Source organism: Chiloscyllium plagiosum, unplaced genomic scaffold, assembly GCF_037043375.1.
Source record: "Chiloscyllium plagiosum isolate Xiang-an unplaced genomic scaffold, Cpla_swu_hap1 HiC_scaffold_21, whole genome shotgun sequence".
NCBI lineage: Eukaryota > Metazoa > Chordata > Chondrichthyes > Orectolobiformes > Hemiscylliidae > Chiloscyllium > Chiloscyllium plagiosum.
Window position 1 is genome coordinate 2,719,803 of NW_028270159.1, and position 22,035 is coordinate 2,741,837.

General features: G+C 52.6%; 1 protein-coding gene across 6 annotated transcripts in view; it reads right to left on the minus strand.

Annotated features, from left to right (window-relative positions):
* vav2 (vav guanine nucleotide exchange factor 2) overlaps nucleotides 1–22,035 on the minus strand; it is a 216,647-nt gene that overhangs the window by 113,243 nt on the left and 81,369 nt on the right. For all 6 annotated transcript variants that reach the window (XM_087998128.1, XM_087998124.1, XM_087998129.1 and 3 more), the window contains exons 3-4: nucleotides 9,423–9,481; nucleotides 910–975 (exon numbers count right to left, since the gene is read on the minus strand). In XM_087998128.1, the coding sequence (XP_087854254.1) occupies nucleotides 910–975; nucleotides 9,423–9,481 (125 nt within the window). The remainder of the gene's footprint in view (nucleotides 1–909; nucleotides 976–9,422; nucleotides 9,482–22,035) is intronic.

Sequence of the window (22,035 nt, forward strand, 5' to 3'; positions counted from 1 at the left end):
CCCACAGACACTGACTCTCACTGGGGTACACTCCCACATACACTGTCTCTCACTGGGGGACAGTCCCACAGACACTGACTCTCACTGGGGTATGGCTCCCACACACACTGACTCTCACTGGGGTACAGCTCTCACACACACTGACTCTCACTGGGGTACAGTCCGACACATACTGACTCTCACTGGGGTACAGCTCCCACACTCACTGACTCTCACTGGGGTACAGTCCCACACACACTGACTCTCACTGGGGTACGGCTCCCACACACACTGACTCTCACTGGGGTACAGCTCTCACACACACTGACTCTCACTGGGGTACAGCTCTCACACACACTGACTCTCACTGGGGTACAGTCCCACACACACTGACTCTCACTGGGGTACGGCTCCCACACACACTGACTCTCACTGGGGTACAGCTCCCACACACACTGACTCTCACTGGGGTACAGTCCCACACACTGACTCTCACTGGGGTACAGTCCCCCACACACTGACTCTCACTGGGGTACAGCTCCCACACACACTGACTCTCACTGGGGTATAGCTCCCACACACACTGACTCTCACTGGGGTACAGCTCCCAAACACACTGACTCTCACTGGGGTACAGTCCCACACACACTGACTCTCACTGGGGTACAGAGTAGCTGTTTGATAGCTGGTCCCTTGGCAAATTTAGGAACTGTGGGTCTACAGTGAGTCGATGCCATTGACCAGTCTGGTAAAGCTGAGTGCTTATCTTCAGAGTATTTCAATAACTCAGACCCTTTACACCGGTGTGAGATTTAACCTGACAGCTGGATCCTTCCAGTCCCTGCCCTCATGTGCTCCTCCTTTCCTGTTGTACACTGATCATCTGAAAGGATGTCTTGGGTAAAGGATAACATTCATACTGAGACTCACTCTGCAAGTTCCTCCAGGCTGCGATAAACATCATCGTCCACTGCAGTCTCCTCTGAAGGAAAGGGCCTGAGAAACATGGACAAATCAACACTGGTAAAAATGCAAACATCAATCTAACGCACCCTTCCATGAAAATGTTCCAGATTAATCAGCCTGGCTTAGAAAACCTTCAAACAGAAAAACACAAGAGCATTGTATGGCCTCTCAGACATACAGACAATCTGCACACAGTGTTTGCACAGACTATGTACACACTCTGTACACACAGCCCAAAAAAGGACCTTGAAGTGCAGGTAACGTTTGGTATGCTTTCCTTTATTGGTCAGAGTATCGAGTATAGGAGTTGGGAGGTCATGTTGCAGCTGTACAGGGCATTGGTGAGGCCACTGTTGGAATATTGGGTGCAATTCTGGTTCTTGTTCCTATCGGAAAGATGTTGTGAAAATTGAAAGGGTTCAGAAAAGATTTACAAGGATGTTGCCAGGGTTGGACGATCTGAGCTGTAGGGAGAGGCTGAACAGGCTGGGGCTGTTTTCATTGGAGCGCGGAGGCTGAGGGGTGACCTTAGAGAAGTTTATAAAATCATGAGGGGCATAGATAGGGTAAATAGACAAGGCCTTTTCCCTAGGGTGGGGAGTCCAGAACTAGAGGGCATAGGTTTAGGGTGAGAGGGGAAAGAAAAAGGGCAACTTTTTCAGGAAGAGGGTGGTGCGTGAATGGAATGAGTTGCCAGAGGATGTGGTGGAGGCTGGTACAATTACAACATTTAAGAGGCATCTGGATGGGTACATGAATAGGGAGGGTTTAGAGGGATATGGGCCAAGTGCTGGCAAATGGGACTACATTAGATTGGGATATCTGGTGGGCATGGATAGGCTGGATTGAAGGGTCTGTTTCCATGCTGTACATTTTGATGACTGTTTTGACTCTAAATGAAGAAGATGAGTAGGTGACGTGAGGCTCCTAAGCCAGACAATCAGCAGCAGGAAACGGTGATAGCAGCAGAGTCTTGAGTATTGTTAAGGAAGGTGGTTTTGAAGTTATGATCATACCAGATTCTTGAATGGTGGAGCAGAGTCGGAATGTTCCAATCCTGCTCCGAGAATATGGAAACGAGCACCAACATCATCAGCTGTAAAGGCACCAAAACTACATCAAGGAATTCCCAGCCAAGCAATGCTAGAGAGAGGTCATCAGCAATATTCAAAACACTGACCCTCCGTCAGTGCGGCGCTCCCTCAGCACTGACCCTCCGACAGTGCGGCACTCCCTCAGCACTGACCCTCCGACAGTGCCCACTCCCTCAGCACTGACTCTCCGACGGTGCGGCGCTCCCTCAGCACTGACCCTCCGACAGTGCGGCACTCCCTCAGCACTGACCCTCCGACAGTGCGGCACTCCCTCAGCACTGACTCTCCGACGGTGCGGCACTCCCTCAGCACTGACCCTCCGACAGTGCAGCACTCCCTCAGCACTGACCCACCGACAGTGCGGCACTCACTCAGCACTGACCCTCCGACAGTGCGGCGCTCCCTCACCACTGACCCTCTGACAGTGCGGCACTCCCTCAGCACTGACCCACCGACAGTGCGGCACTCCCTCAGCACTGACCCTCTGACAGTGCGGCACTCCCTCAGCACTGACCCTCCGACAGTGCGGCACTCCCTCAGCACTGATCCTCCGACAGTGCGGCACTCCCTCAGCACTGACCCTCCGACAGTGCGGCACTCCCTCAGCACCGACCCTCCGACAGTGCGGCACTCCCTCAGCACTGACCCTCCGACAGTGCGGCACTCCCTCAGCACTGACCCTCCGACAGTGCGGCACTCCCTCAGCACCGACCCTCCGACAGTGCGGCACTCCCTCAGCACTGACCCTCCGACAGTGCCCACTCCCTCAGCACCAACTCTCCGACAGTGCCCACTCCCTCATCACATAACCTTCGACAGTGCCCACTCACTCAGCACCGACCCTCAGACAGTGCGGCACTCCCTCAGCGCTGACCCTCCGACAGTGCCCACTCCCTCAGCACTGACTCTCCGACAGTGCCCACTCCCTCAGCACTGACTCTCCGACAGTGCCCACTCCCTCAGCACTGACTCTCCGACAGTGCCCACTCCCTCAGCACTGACCCTCCGACAGTGCCCACTCCCTCAGCACTGACCCTCCGACAGTGCGACACTCCCTCAGCACTGACCCTCCGACAGTGCCCACTCCCCCAGCACTGACCCTCCGACAGTGCCCACTCCCCCAGCACTGACCCTCCGACAGTGCCCACTCCCTCAGCACTGACCCTCCGACAGTGCCCACTCCCTCAGCACTGACCCTCCGACAGTGCCCACTCCCTCAGCACTGACCCTCCGACAGTGCCCACTCCCTCAGCACTGACCCTCCGACAGTGCCCACTCCCTCAGCACTGACCCTCCGACAGTGCGACACTCCCTCAGCACTGACCCTCCGACAGTGCCCACTCCCCCAGCACTGACCCTCCGACAGTGCCCACTCCCTCAGCACTGACCCTCCGACAGTGCCCACTCCCTCAGCACTGACCCTCCGACAGTGCGACACTCCCTCAGCACTGACCCTCCGACAGTGCCCACTCCCCCAGCACTGACCCTCCGACAGTGCCCACTCCCCCAGCACTGACCCTCCGACAGTGCCCACTCCCTCAGCACTGACCCTCCGACAGTGCCCACTCCCTCAGCACTGACCCTCCGACAGTGCCCACTCCCTCAGCACTGACCCTCCGACAGTGCCCACTCCCTCAGCACTGACCCTCCGACAGTGCCAACTACCTCAGCACTGACCCTCCGACAGTGCCAACTACCTCAGCACTGACCCTCCGACAGTGCCCACTCCCTCAGCACTGACCCTCCGACAGTGCCCACTTCCTCAGCACTGACCCTCCGACAGTGCCCACTCCCTCAGCACTGACTCTCCGACTATGCCCACTCCCTCAGCACTGACTCTCCGACAGTGCCCACTCCCTCAGCACTGACCCTCCGACAGTGCCCACTCCCTCAGCACTGACTCTCCGACAGTGCCCACTCCCTCAGCACTGACTCTCCGACAGTGCCCACTCCCTCAGCACTGACCCTCCGACAGTGCCCACTCCCTCAGCACTGACCCTCCGACAGTGCCCACTCCCTCAGCACTGACCCTCCGACAGTGCCCACTCCCTCAGCACTGACCCTCCGACAGTGCCAACTACCTCAGCACTGACCCTCCGACAGTGCCAACTACCTCAGCACTGACCCTCCAGCAGTGCCCACTCCCTCAGCACTGACCCTCCAGCAGTGCCCACTCCCTCAGCACTGACCCTCCGACAGTGCGACACTCCCTCTGCACTGACCCTCCGACAGTGCCCACTCCCCCAGCACTGACCCTCCGACAGTGCCCACTCCCTCAGCACTGACTCTCCGACAGTGCCCACTCCCTCAGCACTGACCCTCCGACAGTGCCCACTACCTCAGCACTGACCCTCCGACAGTTGTCACTCCCTCAGCACTGACCCTCCGACAGTGCCCACTCCCTCAGCACTGACCGTCCGACAGTGCGTCACTCCCTCAGCACTGGCCCTCCGACAGTGCCCACTCCCTCAGCACTGACCATCCGACAGTGCCCACTCCCTCAGCACTGACCCTCCGACAGTGCCCACTCCCTCAGCACTGACCCTCCAACAGTGCCCACTCCCTCAGCACTGACCCTCCGACAGTGCCCACTCCCTCAGCACTGACCCTCCAACAGTGCCCACTCCCTCAGCACTGACCCTCCGACAGTGCCCATTCCCTCAGCACTGACCCTCCGACAGTGCCCACTCCCTCAGCACTGACCCTCCGACAGTGCCCACTCCCTCAGCACTGACCCTCCGACAGTGCCCACTCCCTCAGCACTGACCCTCCAACAGTGCCCACTCCCTCAGCACTGACCCTCCGACAGTGCCCACTCCCTCAGCACTGACCCTCCAACAGTGCCCACTCCCTCAGCACTTAAAAGTAAAAGTTTCTTTCAGTACATAAGAAACAAACGACAGGCAAAAGTAGACATTGGGCCGCTTCAAACTGATGCTGGAAGGCTAGTGATGGGAGATAAGGAAATAGCAGGAGAACTTAATAAGTATTTTGCATCAGTCTTCACAGTGGAAGATAGGAGTAATATCCCAACAATTAAAGGGAGTCAGGGGGCTGAGTTGAGTATGGTTGCCATTACAAAAGAGAAAATGCTAGAGAAGCTAAAAGGTCTTAAAATTGATAAATCTCCTGGTCCCAATGGGCTACATCCTAGATTTCTGAGGGAGGTGGCTCAGGAAATAGCAGAGGCGTTGGTTGTGATCTTTCAAAAGTCACTGGAGTCAGGGAAAGTCCCAGATGACTGGAAGATCGCTGTTGTAACCCCCTTGTTCAAGAAAGGATCAAGACAATAGATGGAAAATTATAGGCAAATTAGCCTAACCTCGGTTGTTGGCAAAATTCTAGAATCCATCATTAAGGATGAGGTTTCTAAATTCTTGGAAGAGCATAGTCGGATTAGAACAAGTCAACATGGATTTAGTAAGGGGAGGTCATGCCTGCCAAACTTGTTGGAATTCTTTGAAGAGGTGACAAGTAGGTTAGACCAGGGAAACCCAGTGGATGTGGTCTATCTAGACTTCCAAAAGGCCTTTGATAAGGTGCCACACGGGAGGCTGCTGAGCAAGGTGAGGGCCCATGGTGTTCAAGGTGAGCTACTGGTATGGATTGAGGATTGGCTGTCTGACAGAAGGCAGAGAGTTGGGATAAAAGGTTCTTTTTCGGAATGGCAGTCAGTGACAAGCGGTGTCCCGCAGGGTTCGGTGTTGGGGCCACAGCTGTTCACATTATATATTAATGATCTGGATGAAGGGACTGGGGGCATTCTAGCGAAGTTGGCCGATGATACGAAGTTAGATAGACAGGCAGGTAGTACTGAGGAAGTGGGGAGGCTGCAGAAGGATCTAGACAGGTTGGGAGAGTGGTCCAGGAAATGGCTGATGGAATTCAATGTGAGCAAATGCGAGGTCTTGCACTTTGGAAAAAAGAATACAAGCATGGACTACTTTCTAAACGGTGAGAAAATTCGTAAAGCCAAAGTACAGAGGGATCTGGGAGTGCTAGTCAAAGATTCTCTAAAGGTAAACATGCAGGTTGAGTCAGTGATTAAGAAAGTGAATGCAATGGGCAGCACGGTGGCACAGTGGTTAGTACTGCTGCCTCACAGCGCCAGAGACCCGGGTTCATTTCCCGCCTCAGGCGACTGACTGTGTGGAGTTTGCACGTTCTCCCCGTGTCTGCGTGGGTTTCCTCCGGGTGCTCCGGTTTCCTCCCACAGTCCAAAGATGTGCGGGTCAGGTGAATTGGCCATGCTAAATTGCCCGTAGTGTTAGGTAAGGGGTAATGTAGGGTATGGGTGGGTTGCGCTTCGGCGGGTCGGTGTGGACTTGTTGGGCCGAAGGGCCTGTTTCCACACTGTAATGTAATCTAATCAATGTTGTCATTAATCTCAAGAGGGTTGGAATATAAAAGCACCGTTGTGCTACTGAGACTTTATAAAGCTCTGGTTAGGCCCCATTTGGAGTACTGTGTCCAGTTTTGGTCCCCACACCTCAGGAAGGACATACTGGCACTGGAGCGTGTCCAGCAGAGATTCACACGGATGATCCCTGGAATGGTAGGTCTAACATAGGAGGAATGGCTGAGGATCCTGGGATTGTATTCATTGGAGTTTAGAAGATTAAGGAGAGATCTAATAGAAACTTACAAGATAATACATGGCTTGTAGAGGGTGGACGCTAGGAAATTGTTTCCGTTAGGCGAGAAGACTAGGACCCGTGGACACAGTCTTAGAATTAGAGGGGGTAAATTCAGAACAGAAATGCGGAGACATTTCTTCAGCCAGAGAGTGGTGGGCCTGTGGAATTCATTGCCACAGAGTGCAGTGGAGGCTGGGACGCTAAATGTCTTCAAGGCAGAGATTGATAAATTCTTGATGTCATAATGAAATTAAGGGCTACGGGGAGAATGTGGGTAAGTGGAGTTGAAATGCCCATCAGCCATGATTGAATGGCTGAATGGACTCGATGGGCCGAATGGCCTTACTTCCGCTCCTATGTCTTATGGACCCTGTGACAGTGCCCACTCCCTCAGCACTGACCCTGTGACAGTGCCCACTGCCTCAGCACTGACCCTGTGACAGTGCCCACTCCCTCAGCACTGACCCTGTGACAATCTAAGTCCTGTACAGCACTTTGTTGCTCTAACTGAGGTTTGATTTCCCTCCTTCTTACTCGCTGGTAACAGTGGAACAGTATTGCCAGATTCTACAACACAGTGTGCCCTGAGCAATGTAAATTTCTGCAAAACCTGTCCCTTTTTTCCTATCTTAGAGAATATGACAGCTGAAAGACTCTAATTTTGGATTGAGAGTATGGTCATGTTATCGGCAAGTTCAGTCAATGTAACAGACTCACACTGATCGTTCCGAGCAACAGGAGTAGACCCTCACCCTGGGCATTACTGTTACAAAGTGCTGGACCGCAGAGGGACCGATCCCCCTCAGCGCTGGACCGCAGAGGGACCGATCCCCCTCAGCGCTGGACCGCAGAGGGACCGATCCCCCTCAGCGCTGGACCGCTGAAGGACCGATCCCCCTCAGCGCTGGACCGCTGAAGGACCGATCCCCCTCAGCGCTGGACCGCTGAAGGACCGATCCCCCTCAGCGCTGGACCGCAGGGGGACCGATCCCCCTCAACGCTGGACCGCAGAGGGACCGATCCCCCTCAGCGCTGGACCGCAGAGGGACCGATCCCCCTCAGCGCTGGACCGCAGAGGGACCGATCCCCCTCAGCGCTGGACCGCAGAGAGACCGATCCCCCTCAGCGCTGGACCGCTGAAGGACCGATCCCCCTCAGCGCTGGACCGCTGAAGGACCGATCCCCCTCAGCGCTGGACCGCTGAAGGACCAATCCCCCTCAGCGCTGGACCGCTGAAGGACCGATCCCCCTCAGCGCTGGACCGCAGAGGGACCGATCCCCTTCAGCGCTGGACCGAGGGACCGATTCCCCCTTAGCGCTAGACTGAGGGACCCATCCCCCTTAGCACTAGACCAAGGGACCGATCTCCCTCAATGCCTTAACTTACAGCAAGGGGCAGCATGGTGACTCAGGTGGCGAGCATTGCTGCCTCACAGCACCAGGGATCTGGGTTCCATTCCTGCCTCGGGTGACTGTCTGTGTGAAGTTTGCACATTCTCCCAGTGTCTGCGTGGGTTTCCTCCGGGTGCTCCGGTTTCCTCCCACAGTCCAAAGATGCGCAGGTCAGGTGAATTGGTCATGCTAAATTGCCCACAGTGTTAGGTGCATTAGTCAGAGTGAAATGGGTCTGGGTGGGTTACTCTTCGGAGGGTCAGTGTGGACGTGATGGGCTGAAGAGCCTGTTTCCACACTGTAGGGAATTGAATCTAATCTGAATGTATTGATCAAACTGTCATTCTGCAATCTTTCCATTTTCTGTCCTCAAACAAAAGATAACTAAATCAGAAGTATCCAATATGCCTTTGTTAAAGAGGTGTCTTTGTGACTAGTCAAAATATTCAACTTGATAAAGTTAATAACAAGTGGGTGTCTTTGACTGTTGTCTGCTTGGATTTCCAGAAGACATTGGATATAGTTTTACACGAGGAGTGACTTTGATAAATGTGAGAAAGCAAAGAGTTGGCAGGGTGGGGCATCAATGAGTAAGCGGAGATCGAGACTGGGGGGGTTGGGAATGTTTTCTGGTTGTACAATGTGATTACACATGCCACTCCAGATTTCAATTGTGCAGCAAATCTATCAATGACTCCAGTGAAGGAATAAATACTCCTATACCCAGCCTTGCTGTAGGTTGTAAGGTATCTCAAAATATTTGCAGTCCCACACACTCAGACCTGTGATGTTGCTGCATCAGTAGAGGTAGAGAGATATACATCATCTGCACCTCTCGCTGCAGTGATTAGAATGAGGGCCAGGTGGATTACATTGAGTGTAAGATCCTTGACTTGTTAACCCAACCCAATCAGGGAGCCCTGGCTGACAGAGGTAAACATAGATTCAGAAGGTCTCCTCATTCTATGGACTGGCTCTGAGCTGGCTGGTCAGAGGCCATAGGTGAAAGTGAGGACTGCAGATGCTGGAGATCAGAGTCGAGAGTGTGGTGCTGGAAAAGCACAGCAGGTCAGGCAGCATCCGAGCAGCAGGAGAGTCGATATTTCGGGCCAGAGCCCTTCATCAGGTCAGAGCCCGTGTACTGCATACAATAAATAAAAGGTTTCTCTGTGGAGTGATTTTACTCACATTATCAGAATAATCACCTCACTCACACTGGCACAGGCAGTGTAGGCAAACCTCCTCGAGGCTGATATTTACAACTGTTATTGATTGAAAACACAGCAAGCAGAAATAGTGCTTTAAATATTCACTTAGCTCATGCAAAGGGAATGGAATGCATTGCCGTGGTTACCTGATGCCTTTGCCCTGGACAGCAGCATGATGGGAAATTCTGGAGATAGCGGAGATAACCTACAGAGAGAAACCAGAGGGGTTAAAGTGAGAGCCACGTTATAGAACCCCCAGAATCCTCTCCAACAGCTGAATGTGACAGGGAGTTGGGGAGTGTCTCCAATCTCAGCCAGACCCCTGATCCCTTTTCACAGCCAGACCAGATTCCCCATTGATTGAGGGATGAGGGGTCCCACCCACAGCCCAGCACCATCCTGGTCATAACCTGTCAGTCTCACGTGTACTGGGTATAATAAACAAAGGTGTCATTTGATGAGAACGTGTGTGTGTGGGGAGCTGGAATCACCTCAACTGTAAGACTCTGGGCTCTCCTGTCTGTCATTCCCTCTCTACAGTTTCCTGTGTGCACCATCCCTCTGTCCCTCTATGGCCTAACCCTGACCCTATTATCCTAACCTTACCCTAACCCTGACCCTGAGCCTATCACCCTAACCTTAACCCTAACCCTGACCCTGACCCTCTCCTCCTCCCCTCATGTTCCCCCCGAAGCCTATATTCCTGATTAAGCCCAAGGGATAGTGCCTGCCCTGCGAATGATCATCCACTTTGTCAGGGAGCTGGGATGAAGTTCACACTGCTTTGTAATTCTTACAAATAACAACACATAACACTGCACATAACAACATTCTGCATTCTTATAGTGTCGGTAACATCTACCTTCCCAGGAAGTTTTGAAATATTGTTTTGCGTAAGGACACCAAAAGAGATACTTGGAACAGGAGACAAAGAGCTCGCTTCGAGGTAGGTTTGCAGGAGCCATACTTTCTTAAAATGCAGAAAGACTACAAAACGTTGCAATAAACGTCCTTAATTTGGGATAGTTGTATGTAAATCGCAAAAAATCTAGCATTCAAATTCAGTGGGTAATAAGGAAGACGAATAGAATACTGCCCTTCATTTCAAAGAGAATGGAGTTTAAAAATAGGGAATTCCTGTGAAAACTATAAAAAGCATTAGTCAGGCAACAGCTAGGGGTTGTCGGGAAAAGGTTTGATGAGCTGATCCCAGGTATGGAGGGACAGTGTTATGAGGAAAGGTGCAGTTTATGGGGTTGTACTCAGTGTTTAGTAGAACAGGAGGCAACCTTATTGAAACATATAAAGATTCTTTAGGAGCTTGACAGGGCACATGTTGAAGGGGTCTCAGACCACAGGACAGAATCTCTAGAGTAAGTAGTTGCCCATTTAAAACAGATGAGGAGGAATTTCTTCTCTCAGAGAGAAATGAATCTGTCTAGCACCACAGTGGGCTGTGAATGCTGTGTTACCAAGGTTCAGTTAGATAGATCTTCAATCAGTAAAGGAAGTAAGGATTATGGGGACACTGCAGGGAAATGGTAAGAAGGAAATAACCACATTGAGGAACTTTAACTTGAAGGTGCCGCTGGGCAGAATGGACAGTGTCTCACTCCTTGTCCAGGTCTAAATGGTGAAACCCAGATAGAAGGTCGGATAATTTCAACAAGATGCTATGAAGATAGAGATACTGGTTGGCGGGTGAGGAGAAGCTGAGGGATATAAGGACAAACAGAGTCACATCACTCAGAATCACCACAGAAAGAGACAGCTGGACAGAAATCACAAGGACAGTTGCAGATTTTGACTCTGCTGTGAATGATCAGCAAAAAACAGCCCAATATCATACAGTAAAATAGCAGCAAATGGAGAGAGTAAAGGCAAAGAGATTAGTTAGGGACAGATTGTAATGGTTTGGTCATCTGTTAGAGAGAGGGGAAGTGAGAGGGGTGCTGAATGGGATGCTGCTGGGCAATGGTGAGTTGGGGGGGAGAGGGGGGGACACAGCGTGAAGGGGCAGGGACCGGGAGTGAAGATATCCAGTTAAGATAAAACTGGCAGTTTCTGAGAGATGGAAAGTTGTCCCGATCAGATTACTTACAGTGTAGAAACAGGCCCTTCGGCCCATAAGTCCATACCGACCCTCCGAAGAGCAACCCACCCAGACCCATTCCCCTACATTTACCCCTTCACCCGACACTACAGGCAACTGTGGGCTGCTGGTAGCGGAGAGCCCAATTATTGCCCCATTTCATGCCCAAAAACTCCAACCCTGGCATTCACACATCATGTGCCCTGGAGCACAATTCAGACATTTCATGCAGTGTCAGTAAAAAGGTGAAGCTGCGATTGGCAGGATCAGAGTGCAGTGCCGTCAGGACTCAGCCAGCAGAAACTGTGACAGGAGTAACAGTGCAATCTGGAAGGCAGTGTCTGGACTCAGGCTTAAACTGAATTAGCAGCTGACAAAAGGATTATTACGACACTGTCTGGCTGCAACAGCTGAAATAATCACCTTGCACAGCAGCCTGATCTCCCCAGTTCTCTCCTCACATGAATGAGATGGAGAAAAGGTTACACTGGCTTCTCCTGTTTGAATTCCGGCCACTGTCTCCTCAATGTAGGGTCTCAGCAAAAACCACACAAACCAGTGAGAAAACAGTCTTCATTCCATTTCAATGACAATAAGAAAGCTGTGCCACACACTCAATCGATTCATCAGTTTGGGTTCCACCACGGTCAATTGGATCCAGACCGCATCACAGGTTTGGTCCTGACGGACAAAAGAACCAAATCCCACATCAGAGACAACCATGACTGTACTTCACAAAGACTGGCATCAAGGGATCCAAGCAAAACTGGAATCCTGTGAAGGGTGTACCTTCTGTGGATCGAGTCATACACTTGGTGAAACAGGATGGTTTTGGTTGTTGGAGGTCAGTTATCTCAGCTCCAGGACATTGCTGCAGGAGTTCCTCAGGGTAGTGTCCTCGGCACAACCATCTTTAGCTACTTCACCAATGACCTTTCCTCCATCATAAGGTCAGAAGTGCGGATATTTGCTGATAACTGCTGAATATTCAATACCAGTAGTAATTTCTAAGATACTGAAGAAGTCCATGTTCAGGCTTGGACCCCCCACCCTTCAATGGGGAATCTGGTCTGGCTGCCACAACACATCAGAACCATCTCAAACCAGAGTCTGACCATCATCACTTTTCAGTGTTACTATCACTGAATCTCTCACTATCAACATCCTGGAGATTACCATTGTCCAAAAACTGAGCTGGATTCATCCCAAAAACACAGTGGCAACAAGATCAGGTCAGAGGCTAGGAATACCGCAGGGAGTCACTCATCTCCTGACTCCCCAAGTCTTGTCCATCGGTGGGCAGCACGGTGGCACAGTGGTTAGCACTGCTGCCTCACAGCGCCAGAGACCCGGGTTCAATTCCCGCCTCAGGCGACTGACTGTGTGGAGTTTGTGGACCCGTGTCTGCGTGGGTTTCCTCCGGGTGCTCCGGTTTCCTCCCACCATCCAAAGATGTGCAGGTCAGGTGAATTGGCCATACTAAAATGCCTGTAGTGTAGTGGGCGGCACGATGACACAGTGGTTAGCACTGCTGCCTCACAGCGCCAGAGACCCGGGTTCAATTCCCGCCTCAGGTGACTGACTGTGTGGAGTTTGCACGTTCTCCCCGTGTCTGTGTGGGTTTCCTCCGGGTGCTCCGGTTTCCTCCCACAGTCCAAAAACATGCAGGTCAGGTGAATTGGCCATGCTAAATTGCCCGTAGTGTTAGGTAAGGGGTAAATGTAGGGGTATGGGTGGGTTGCGCTTCGGCGGGTCGGTGTGGACTTGTTGGGCCGAAGGGCCTGTTTCCACATGAAGTAATCTAATCTAATCTCCATTCCTTCACCGTCACTGAGTCACGATCCTGGAATTCCTTCCCCGAGGGCATAGTGGGTGAACACACAACTCAAAGAATGCAGTAGATCAGGCACTGGAAATTCATGGTTCAGATTACACTTCACAAACCCGAGAACATAGGCTGATACACACAGGGTCAGTGCTGAGGGAGTGCCACACTGTCGGAGGGTCAGTGCTGAGGGAGTGCCACACTGTCGGAGGGTCAGTGCTGAGGGAGTGCCACACTGTCGGAGGGTCAGTGCTGAGGGAGTGCCACACTGTCGGAGGGTCAGTGATGAGGGAGTGCCACACTGGCAGAGGGTCAGCACTGAGGGAGTGGGCACTGTCAGAGGGTCAGTGCTGAGGGAGTGCAGCACTGTCGGAGGGTCAGTGCTGAGGGAGTGCAGCACTGTCGGAGGGTCAGTGCTGAGGGAGTGCCACACTGTCGGAGGGTCAGTGCTGAGGGAGTGCCGCACTGTCGGAGGGTCAGTGATGAGGGAGTGCCACACTGTCGGAGGGTCAGTGCTGAGGGAGTGCCACACTGTCGGAGGGTCAGTGATGAGGGAGTGCCACACTGGCAGAGGGTCAGCACTGAGGGAGTGGGCACTGTCAGAGGGTCAGTGCTGAGGGAGTGCAGCACTGTCGGAGGGTCAGTGCTGAGGGAGTGCAGCACTGTCGGAGGGTCAGCGCTGAGGGAGTGGGCGCTGTCGGAGGGTCAGTGCTGAGGGAGTGGGCGCTGTCGGAGGGTCAGTGCTGAGGGAGTGGGCGCTGTCGGAGGGTCAGTGCTGAGGGAGTGGGCGCTGTCGGAGGGTCAGCACTGAGGGAGCACCACACTGTCGGAGGGTCAGTGCTGAGGGAGTGGGCGCTGTCGGAGGGTCAGTGCTGAGGGAGTGGGAGCTGTCGGAGGGTCAGTGCTGAGGGAGCACCACACTGTCGGAGGGTCAGTGCTGAGGGAGTGCCGCACTGTCGGAGGGTCAGTGATGAGGGGGTGCCGTACTGTTGGAGGGTCAGCGCTGCGAGAGTGCCGCACTGTTGGAGGGTCAGCGCTGCGGGAGTGGGCGCTGTCGGAGGGTCACTGCTGAGGGAGTGCCGCACTGTCGGAGGGTCAGCGTTGAGGGAGTGGGCGCAGTGTCGGAGTGGGCGCTGTCGGAGGGTCAGTGCTGAGGGAGTGGGCGCTGTCGGAAGGTCAGCCCTGAGGGAGTGCCGTGCTGTCGGAGAGTCAGCCCTGAGGGAGTGCCGTGCTGTCGGAGGGTCAGTGCTGAGGGAGTGCTGCACTGTCGGAGGGTCAGTGCTGAGGGAGTGCTGCACTGTCGGAGGGTCAGTGCTGAGGGAGTGCTGCACTGTCGGAGGGTCAGTGCTGAGGGAGTGCCGCACTGTCAGAGGGTCAGTGCTGAGGGAGTGGGCACTGTCGGAGGGTCAGTGCTGAGGGAGTGCCGCACTGTTGGACGGTCAGCACTGAGGGAGTGGGCATTGTCACAGGATCAGTGCTGAGGGAGTGGGCACTGTCAGAGGGTCAGTGCTGAGGGAGTGCCGCACATCGGAGGGTCAGTGCTGAGGGAGTGGGCACTGTCGGAAGGTCAGCGCTGAAGGAGTGCCGCACATCGGAGGGTCAGTGCTGAGGGAGTGGGCACTGTCGGAAGGTCAGCGCTGAAGGAGTGCCGCACATCGGAGGGTCAGTGCTGAGGGAGTGGGCACTGTCGGAGGGTCAGCGCTGAAGGAGTGCCGCACATCGGAGGGTCAGTGCTGAGGGAGTGGGCACTGTCGGAAGGTCAGCGCTGAAGGAGTGCCGCACTTTTGTAGTTATTGTCCTTCCAATGAAGCTGTGTCTGCTCTTTACAGTGAGGTATAAGAACCTAATTGAGACTGAACTCTGAGCTTGGGGGTGTTTACTCCCTGGTGTCCTATTGTGATAATTATCTTATTTTAAATTCATTTTTTCTCCCTGGTGTCGCTGGCTGGGCCCAGCCTTTTATTGTCTGCCTCTCGTTGCTCGAGAATGTGGAAGAGAGCAGTTTTCTTGAATCGCTGCAGTCTACCAGCTGTGGGTTGACACACAATGCCCTTGGGAAATAATTCCAGGATTTTGACCCAGTGACTCTGAAGGAACTGCAATTTCAGTCAGGATGGTGAGTGGCACGGAGGGGAACTTGCAGGGGGTGGTGTTCCCCTGTATCTGCTGCCCCTTGTCCTTCCAGATGGAAGTGTCCATGGGTTTGGAAGGTGCTGTGTGAGGATCTTCGGTGAATTTCTGCAGTGTGTCTTGTTGATAGCACACACTGCTGCGAGTGAGTATCAGTGGCAAAGGGAGTGGATGTTTGTGGATGTGGTGCCAATCAAGCAGCTGCTTTGTCCTGGATGGTGTCAAGCTTCCAGAGTGTTGTTAGAGCTGCCCCCATCCAGGCAAGTGGGGAGCATTCTGTCACACTCCTGACTTGTGCCTTGGAGATAGTGGACAGAGTTTGGGAAGTCAGCAGGTCAGTTACTCACTGCAGTATCCCTAGCCTCTGACCTGCTCTTGTAGCCAATGTGTTTATGTGATGAGTCTAGTGGAGTTTCTGGTCAATGTTAACCCCCAGGACATTGACACTGGGGAATTCAGTGATGGTAACACCACTGAATGTCAAGGGATGGGAGTAAGATTGCCTCTTATTGGTGATGATCATAACGTGGCATGTGCAGGGCACGGACGTTACTTGCCACTTGTCAGGCCAAACCTGGACATTGTCCAAATGCAACAAGATCTGGACACAGACTGCTTCAGTATCTGAGTCATTGTGCAGTTATCAGTGAACATCTCCACTTCTAACCTTATGATGGTGGGTAAGTCATTGATGAAGCAGCTGAAGATGGTTGGGCCTAGGACACTACCCTGAGGAACTCCCGCAGAGATGTCCTGGAGCTGAGATGACTGACCTCCAACAACCACAACATCTTTGTATCTGCTGGATATGACTAACCACCAGAGAATTTGCCTCAGCTTCCCACTGACTCCAGTTTTGCTCGGGCTCCTTGATGCTATTCTCTGTCAAATGCAGCCTTGATGTCAAAGGTTGTCCCTCTCCCCTCCCCTCTGGCATTCAGCTCTTTTGTCCATGTTTGACCCAAGGCTGGAATGAGGTCAGGAGCTGAGTGGCCCTGGGGGAATCCAAACTGGGTGTGAGTAAGCAGATGCTGCTTCATCGCACCTTCTATCATGTTACTGATGATGGAGCAGTAACTGGCTGGATTGCATTTGTCCTGCTTTTTCTGTAGAGGACATACCTGGACAATTTCCCACATTGTCAGGGAGATACCAGCTTCATAGCAATGAAGGAGGTGACCATCTTATCATCACCAAGTGTGTCTCAGGACCCTTCCCACCCCCATTCCTTCTCTTCTCAAGTCTCCTGTCAGTTGATCATGAAGTCAAATGCTCACATTACAGAAGAGGCATTACTGTAGAAAAGACCCTACAGTTTCTCTGTACACGGAGATCTGTATTTATACAGAATGAGGCAATTTCTGCACAATGGCAAAAATAATCAAGAGCAGTAAAACAGCTGAAAGAGGGATATCGCCTAATAAACTAAATCCCACCACGAATACTGCACCTGCATAACAGCCCCCCCCCCCCCAACACCCCTTTGCGTGGCTGATGAGCCTGATTGTGAAGTCACAACAACACCACATCTGGCACGTGTTTTCAGAAGGTGGAACTGGACCTCGGCCTTTCGTTCGTTGCTAATCCTTTCTCTGGTTCATTTCCCATACTTCCTCTGGTTGCCTGGTATTCTGAAAGTACTGCATCTGTATTTGTCCTTATAGTGAGAGTCAGTGTGTGTGGGAGCCGTACCCCAGTGACAGCCAGTGTGTGTTGGAGCCGTACCCCAGTGAGGGTCAGTGTGTGGGAGCTATACCCCAGTGAGAGTCAGTGTGTGTGGGACTGTACCCCAGTGAGAGTCAGTGTGTGTGGGAGCTGTACCCCAGTGAGAGTCAGTGTGTGTGGGACTGTACCCCAGTGAGAGTCAGTGTGTGTGGGACTGTACCCCAGTGACAGCCAGTGTGTGTTGGAGCCATACCCCAGTGAGAGTCAATGTGTGGGAGCTATACCCCAGTGAGAGTCAATGTGTGTGGGACTGTACCCCAGTGAGAATCAGTGTGTGTGGGAGCTGTACCCCAGTGAGAGTCAGTGTGTGTGGGAGCTGTACCCCAGTGACAGCCAGTGTGTGTTGGAGCCGTACCCCAGAGAGAGTCAGTGTGTGTGGGACTGTACCCCAGTGAGAGTCAGTGTGTGTGGGAGCTGTACCCCAGTGAGAGTCAGTGTGTGTGGGACTGTACCCTAGTGAGAGTCAGTGTATGTGGGAGCCGTACCCCTGTGAGAGTCAGTGTGTGTGGGAGCCATACCCCAGTGAGAGTCAGTGTGTGTGGGACTGTACCCCAGTGAGAATCAGTGTGTGTGGGACTGTACCCCAGTGAGAATCAGTGTGTGTGGGAGCCGTACCCCAGTGAGAGTCAGTATGTGTGGGACTGTACCCCAGTGAGAGTCAGTGTGTGTGGGACTGTACCCCAGTGAGAGTCAGTGTGTGTTGGAGCCGTACCCCAGAGAGAGTCAGTGTATGTGGGAGCCGTACCCCAGTGAGAGTCAGTGTATGTGGGAGCCGTACCCCAGTGAGAGTCAGTGTATGTGGGAGCCGTACCCCAGTGAGAGTCAGTGTATGTGGGAGCCGTACCCCAGTGAGAGTCAGTGTGTGGGAGCCGTACCCCAGTGAGAGTCAGTGTGTGTGGGAGTGTACCCCAGTGAGAGTCCGTGTGTGTGGGACTGTACCCCAGTGAGAGTCAGTGTGTGTGGGAGCTGTACCCCAGTGAGAGTCAGTGTGTGTGGGACTGTACCCCAGTGAGAGTCAGTGTGTGTGGGACTGTAGCCCAGTGAGAGTCAGTGTGTGTGGGACTGTAGCCCAGTGAGAGTCAGTGTGTGTGGGACTGTACCCCAGTGAGAGTCAGTATGTGTGGGACTGTAGCCCAGTGAGAGTCAGTATGTGTGGGACTGAACCCCAGTGAGAGTCAGTGTGTGTGGGTCTGTACCCCAGTGAGAGTCAGTGTGTGAGGGACTGTACCCCAGTGAGAGTCAGTGTGTGGGAGCCGTACCCCAGTGAGAGTCAGTGTGTGTGGGACTGTACCCCAGTGAGAGTCAGTATGTGTGGGACTGTAGCCCAGTGAGAGTCAGTATGTGTGGGACTGTACCCCAGTGAGAGTCAGTGTGTGTGGGACTGTACCCCAGTGAGAGTCAGTGTGTGTGGGAGCTGTACCCCAGTGAGAGTCAGTCTGTGTGGGACTGTACCCCAGTGAGAGTCAGTGTGTGTGGGACTGTACCCCAGTGAGAGTCAGTGTGTGTGGGAGCTGTACCCCAGTGAGAGTCAGTCTGTGTGGGACTGTACCCCAGTGAGAGTCAGTGTGTGTGGGAGCTGTACCCCAGTGAGAGTCAGTGTGTGTGTGGGAGCTGTACCCCAGTGAGAGTCAGTGTGTGTGGGAGTGTACCCCAGTGAGAGTCCGTGTGTGTGGGACTGTACCCCAGTGAGAGTCAGTGTGTGTGGGAGCTGTACCCCAGTGAGAGGCAGTGTGTGTGGGACTGTACCCCAGTGAGAGTCAGTGTGTGTGGGACTGTAGCCCAGTGAGAGTCAGTGTGTGTGGGACTGTAGCCCAGTGAGAGTCAGTGTGTGTGGGACTGTAGCCCAGTGAGAGTCAGTGTGTGTGGGACTGTAGCCCAGTGAGAGTCAGTGTGTGTGGGAGCTGTACCCCAGTGAGAGTCAGTGTGTGGGAGTGTACCCCAATGAGAGTCAGTGTGTGTGGGACTGTACCCCAGTGAGAGTCAGTGTGTGAGGGAGCCGTACCCCAGTGAGAGTCAGTGTGTGTGGGACTGTACCCCATTGAGAGTCAGTGTGTGTGGGAGCTGTACCCCAGTGAGAGTCAGTGTGTGTGGGACTGTACCCCAGTGAGAGTCAGTGTGTGTGGGACTGTAGCCCAGTGAGAGTCAGTGTGTGTGGGACTGTAGCCCAGTGAGAGTCAGTGTGCTCTATCAGCATTCCTGTCTCAGTCAGGTGCAAATCCCACGGCAGGAAGCAATAATGCAGCTCTGGCCTGTCACTCCTAGTGATATTCGAATGGGAGGTTGTACTGTTGAATATGCAGTCTTTCAAATCAGATGTTAAACCCAAACCTCAGTTACCAGGTTGGATTGTTGTCTCTGTCAAACCTCAAACGTTGAAACATAAAGCATCAACACGAAGCCTGGCTCTCGTGTTGTTGTTTGTGGATGGTTGCTGTGTGCAAGTTGGCTGTATTGTTCTCTACATTACAACTGTGTGCTCAAAGTATTTCATGATTTATAAAACACACAGACACAGCTGGTGATTAAAGCACTTTATAAATCAAACTCGATATGTTCAAAAGTTCTTGGATGGGTATGTATCATTATCTGGGCTGGTATATACAGCAATGCCCTCAGTGCTGTGTGTCTGGAGTCAAAGGCAGGCCACACCAGGTGTGGGAGTTTGACCTCAAGTCCCCAGAGTCTTAACCCGAGGACCTGGATTTCCCAAACCGTGACAATATGACGATGCCAACATTCCACCACCCCCCCCCCCCCCTCCCGGCCCGACCCCGACCCTGACCCCGGGTTTGTCAGAATGTGATCAGTGCACATCAGAATCAGCACAGCAACTCATTATCAGAAGAGACGCATAAGCAGCTGGGAGCTGATGTATCCTAAAGATATATCACTGTGTCAGCACTTCCTACAATTCGGGAAAGAGATTTTTTTTCTCTCTTTCAGATTATTGAGGTCTGCTAGCTGGAGGTGGTCAGTGTAACGGTGTATTCATGGGTGGCAGACACACTGACGCTCACTGGGCTATGGCCCCAACAGCACTCACCTTTCCTGGATATATTGTCCCCCCCACCCTCCTCTCAGGCACTCCCCTTCCCAGCAGCCCCCATTCCCTCTGTGAAGGAACAGCTTTTGTTTTTACAGCTGGAAGCTCTCACTTTCACATGTTGGAAAAAAATTAATCTTTTTTTGGCAAAGCAAGATCCTTTTTGGAGGAATCTCTGCCTCTTTGTAACTAAGTCTTGAGCAACTGGAATATTCTAACAGCAGAAGGGGGAGGGAGAGGGAGAGAAGGTGAAGGGGAGAGATAGTGGGAGGAGGGGAACAGGGAAGAGGGGAATAGGAGTCAGAGAGCGAGCGAAAGAAAGAGAGAGCGAGAAAGAAAGAGAGAAAGAGAGAGGGGGAGAGAGAGAGCGCGAGAGAGCGCGACAGGAGAAAGAGAGAGCGAGAGGGAGAAAGAGAGAGCGAGAGGGAGAAAGAGAGAGCGAGAGGGGAGAAAGAGAGCGCGAGCGAAAGAAAGAGCGAGAAAGAAAGAGAGAAAGAAAGAAAGAGAGAAGAGAGAGAGAGAGAGGAGAAAGAAAGAGAAATGAGAGAGAGAGAGAGAGGCCAAAGAGAGAGAGAGGAGAGAGAAGAGAGGAGAGAGGAGAAAAGAGAAAAGAGAAAAGAGAAGAGAGAAAAGAGAAGAGAGAGAGAGAGAGTGAGTAGAAGGAGAGAGAGTGAGGAGAAAGAAGAGAGAGAGAGGAGAAAGAAAGAGAAATGAGAGAGAGAGAGAGAGAGAGGCCAAAGAGAGAGAGAGGAGAGAGAAGGAGAGGAGAGAGGAGAAAAGAGAAAAGAGAAGAGAGAAAAGAGAAGAGAGAGAGAGAGAGAGTGAGTAGAAGGAGAGAGAGTGAGGAGAAAGAGAGAGAGAGAGAGGAGAAAGAAAGAGAATGAGAGAGAAAGAGAAATGAGAGAGAGAGAGGCCAAAGAGAGAGAGAGGAGAGAAAAGAGAGGAGAGAGAGAGAAAGAGAGGAGAGAGAGAGAAGAGAGAGAGAGAGAAGAAAGAGAAGAGAGGAGAGAGGAGAGAGGAGAGAGGAAGAGGGGAGAGAGGAGAGAGGAGAGAGGAGAGAGGAGAGAGAGAGAGGAGAGAGAGAGAGTGTGAGGAGAAAGAGAAATGAGAGAGAGAGAGGCCAAAGAGAGGAGAGAGGAGAGAGAAGAGAAGAGAGGAGAGAGAAGAGAAGAGAGAGGAGAGAGAAGAGAAGAGAAGAGAGAGAAGAGAAGAGAGGAGAGAGAAGAGAAGAGAGAGAGAGAAGAGAAGAGAGGAGAGAGAAGAGAAGAGAGGAGAGAGAAGAGAAGAGAGGAGAGAGAAGAGAGAGAGGAGAGAGAAGAGAGGAGAGAGGAAGAGAGGAGAGAGGAAGAGAGGAGAGAGAAGAGAGGAGAGAAGAGAGGAGAGAAGAGAGGAGAGAAGAGAGGAGAGAAGAGAGGAGAGAAGAGAGAAGAGAAGAGAGGAGAGAAGAGAGAGAGAAGAGAGGAGAGAAGAGAGGAGAGAAGAGAGGAGAGAAGAGAGGAGAGAAGAGAGAAGAGAAGAGAGAGGAGAAGAGAGGAGAAGAGAGGAGAAGAGAGGAGAAGAGAGGAGAGAGAAGAGAAAGAGGAGAGAGAAGAGAGGAGAGAGAAGAGAAGAGAGAGAGAGAGAGGAGAAGAGAGAGAGAGAAGAGAAGAGAAGAGAAGAGAGGAGAGAAGAGGAGAAGAGAGGAGAAGAGAGGAGAAGAGAGGAGAAGAGAGGAGAAGAGAGGAGAAGAGAGGAGAAGAGAGAGAAGAGGGAGAAGAGAGGAGAAGAGAGAGAGAGAGGAGAAGAGAGGAGAGAGAGGAGAAGAGAGGGGAGAGAGAGAGAGAGAGAGAGAGAGAGAGAGAGAGAGAGAGGAGAGAAGAGTGAGAAGAGAGAGAGAGTGAGAGAGAGAGTGAGAGAAAGAGAGAGAGAGAGAGGAGAAAGAGTGAGAGAGTGCGAGTGAGAGAG